Source organism: Galeopterus variegatus, unplaced genomic scaffold (assembly GCF_000696425.1).
Source record: "Galeopterus variegatus unplaced genomic scaffold, G_variegatus-3.0.2 Scaffold5638, whole genome shotgun sequence".
NCBI classification, from domain to species: domain Eukaryota; kingdom Metazoa; phylum Chordata; class Mammalia; order Dermoptera; family Cynocephalidae; genus Galeopterus; species Galeopterus variegatus.
The window spans coordinates 6781-10650 of NW_007731749.1; the positions used below are offsets into that span (position 1 = coordinate 6781).

General features: G+C 40.6%; 1 protein-coding gene across 1 annotated transcript in view; it reads right to left on the reverse strand.

The window, feature by feature from the left end:
• Nucleotides 1–278: 278 nt before the first annotated feature.
• The window catches only part of LOC103605172 (S phase cyclin A-associated protein in the endoplasmic reticulum-like), a gene marked incomplete at its 3' end in the record, with an annotated part of 32196 nt that continues 28604 nt past the window's right edge, over nt 279–3870 (reverse strand). Inside the window, exon 4 of the mRNA XM_008589758.1 lies at nt 279–476. Within this exon, the coding sequence (XP_008587980.1) occupies nt 279–476 (198 nt within the window). The remainder of the gene's footprint in view (nt 477–3870) is intronic.

The following is a 3870-nucleotide window of genomic DNA, read 5'->3' on the forward strand; positions in this document are numbered from 1 at the left end:
ATTTATCAAGACAGCTTTCTACCAAATCTTTCACAGGATATAAGAGTACATAATTAGTTAATTTTTTTACAAAAGCACTCTTCAATATCAAGACAACCTGAAGCATAATGCTGATTTTAGTGTACAGATCAAAAGAACAATTTCATTAGAGGTAATAAAATGAAAAGCATACAGAATTTATTAAAACTAGAAAAGATGAGGTAAATGATAAAATCAAATGCAGCAAAAATTGGAGAATCTGACTTCAAATGGATACAAAGCCTCAAACCAAACCTTACCTTACATTCCACCACACTCTGGTCTGATTCACAAGTTACATAGATTTCATCTACTGCCCGGCGAAGATTGTCAAAAAGAAATGCCCAGTATCGAGCTCTTAGGTCAATTTTCCGAGGATGTCTTGTTTTAGTGGGACTTTTATCAAAGTGCTTATCTCCTGTGGTAGATGATGTTATTTTACAGTCTACTGCAGTGTTCTGGTGAAATAAAACATGGGAAAATATAAATTAAAAGGCTTCTGAGTGTTGGATTTTTGTAGAAAGTACATTTTTCAACATAAATACTTAAAAACAAGATCTTCTTTTCAGCTTATATCACACTTTAGTTCATCAAAACAAGTTTCTCGCCTTAAACTAAAGGGGCAAGTTCATAAGGTTGATTTTTATTTCAGACATGTTTTACTTAAGATTAGGATGAGTTTAATGGTGAACAGATCCTTAGCAAAAAAAGGATCACTAAAGTTGCTCCTGATTTACTGGAACAAGTGTATGGCATGTTTATATATATTCACAAATTATGAAGCACTACTTCCATGTTTTGAAGTTGCTTGCATATATTCTTTTCATTTAGTAATGCCTTATACTATAGTTTTAATTCAACTATTTAACTTTATCTTAAACTACTTCCACTAAAAGTAAATTTTAATATATAGTTAGGCAATAATTTAATAGAAAAGAAAACTTAAAGAACTAATGAAACCAAGAACCAGCTACAGACAGAGCAGACTCACCAACAAAAAGTAATTTTAGTGTTCACATGACCCATTCTTTCTTCAGTTGCTCAGGCAGACTTTGAAAATACAGAATTATAATCTATAGTTTTACAGACTGAACTACAGAAACGTTTTACCAAAATCACGAGCAGCAGTTTACTGATATTAAGACCTAAATTCAAAACACAAACCTGAAGCTACTCATTAGAAGTACAAAAGAGCTAGTTATCTCTATGTGGCTATAGATAAAAACAGAGAGAGAGAGAGAGAGAGAGCGCTTTTTTTTTCTTTGTCATTGTTGCTTTCTCTTTTTAATAGAAGAGTCCTAGAGTGGGGAACATCTGAAAGAGAGGCTAATACCCTCACTGCTTTGTTTCAGGCATTGCCTTCAACATAACAGTGATTCCTATATTTCATAAATCCTTTTTAGCCAATCTTTGGTTTATATATAGCAACATCACCATCAAAAAGCAAGCAAACGAACCACACACATACACACCTAAGAGGCTGAGATGAGATGCTCATCCTCCTTCCATACAGCCCCATCCAGACTATCACTGCCAAATTCAGCAAATAAAAATTAGCAAATATTTTATCTGATGGCCCTGGTCCAGGCTGAAATTCTTAATGAAGATAAGAAAGGCCATCTCTTTGCCAATATTCAAGCAATAAACTTAAGTAATTTTCAACAACCCACAAAACCCCTGTGCTTCAATTGCTCTCCAAGTTCTTTGTAGCCCTCCACAGTAAACAGTTTAATTACGGACTCCATCCCCAGCCCGGCCAAGTGCAGGCCGACCAGAGAGGCGCCCCACCGGAGAGGCACGAGATCTGCAGAGACCACATGCCCCACGGTGCCAGCGCACGACCGAGCAGGTAGGCCTTGCCGCCGCCCGACTCCATGCCCAGCCTGGCCAAGTGCATGCCGATCACAGAGGCGGCCTGCTGGAGAGGCCCAAGATCCGCAGAGAACATGTGCCCGGTGGTCCCAGCGCATGACCCAGCAGGTAGACCTTGCCGCTGCCTGACTCCATCCCCAGCCCAGCTGAGTGCAGGCCAACCAGAGACGCGTCCTGCCGGAGAGACCCAAGTTCTGTGCAGACCACATGCCCCGTGGTGCCAGCGTGCAACTGAGCAGGTAGGCCTCACCACCGCCAGAATCCATCCCCAGTAGGGCCGAGAGCACACTGTCCAGAGAGGTGCCTCCCCAGAGAGGCCCAATACCCAGAGTGACCACACATCCGAGGCGCCAGTGGGTGACAGAGCAGACACTGAGGCAGCCGTGTCAAATTGGCAGCCCTGGCAGCATCCTAGCCAGACAATAGTGTTGAACCAGTGGACCATGAAATCCACTGCCACAATGACTAAACATCAAAGGACAGATACCAGAAATATGAAAAATCAAGAAAGTACATCATCAAATGGTAATAACTCTCAAGCTCTAGATCCTATAGAACAAGAAGCCCTTGAAATGTCTGACAAGAAATTTCGAGTGATAATTCTAAGGAAACTAAATGAGATACAAGAAAACTCACCTAGATAACACATAAAATGAGGAAAAGTATACAGGACCTGAAAGAAGAAATGTTCAAGGAAATCAATGCCCTGAAAAAGAATGTAGCGGAGCTTGCCGAGCTGAAGAGTTCATTCAACGAAATAAAAAACACAACAGAGTTTAACCAGCAGGCTTGCAGAAGCAGAAGAGAGGACTTCTGACATTGAAGATGGGCTGTTTGAAATAATGCAGGCAGACAAAAAAAAAAAAAAAAGAAAGAAAAAAGAATTAAAAACATTGAAGAAAATCTAAGATAGACATCAGACAACCTTAAGCGTACAAATATCCGAGTCATGGGTACTCCAGCAGGGAGGAAAAAGGAGATTGCACTAAAATCATATTCAAAATATAGCAGCAGAAAACCTTCCAGGTATAGGAAAAGACACAGATCTTCAGAGTCAGGAAGCTCAAAGATCCCCAACTATATTCAACCCAAAAAGGTCTTCCCCAAGACACGTTATACCCAAATTGGCAAAACTCAAAGACAAAAAGAGAATCTTAAAAGCTGCAAGAGAGAAGCATCAAATCACCTATAAGGGAGCCCCAATCAGACTAACATCAGACTTTTCATCACAAACCCTAAAAGCCAGAAAGGAATGGGATGATATATTCAAAATACTAAAAAACAGAGATTGCCAGCCAAGAATACTCTACCCCGTAAGGCTATCCTTCCAAAATGAAGAGCAGGGCCGGCCCGGTGGCGCACTGGAGAGTGCGCTGCTTGGGAGCGCAGCGGCACTCCCGCTGAGGGTTCGGATCCCATGTGGAGACTGGTTCCCACTCACTGCCTGAGCGTGGCGCGGGCGCAACACCGAGGGTTGCGATCCCGTTGCCGGACCCCAGTACAGGCGCGACATTGAGGGTTGCGATCCCGTTACCAGTCAGTAAAAATGACAAAAAAAAGGAAAAAAAAAAAATGAAGAGCAAATAGTATATTTCTCAGATAAACAAAAACTGTGGGAGTTCACTATCACACGACCACCCTTACAAGAAATTCTCAAGGGAGTACTCGGTTTGGTACCTGAAAAATAACTACCACTGCCATAAAAACTCAAGAAAAATCAAAACCCACTAGTAAAATAAAAATGGCAACAATGAAGAGGAAAAAAAAGTTTATCTACTACGCAAGGAACCAACAAATACAGAAGACAAACAGTAAATCAGAAAAAAAGGAACAAAAGACACTTAAAACATCCAAACAAAACTCAATAAAATGCTAGGAGTAAATCAAAACTTTTCAATAACAATTCTTAATGTAAAAGTCTTAAATTCCCCAATCAAAAGACAAAGACTGGCTGACTGGATTAAAAAGGAGGACCCAACT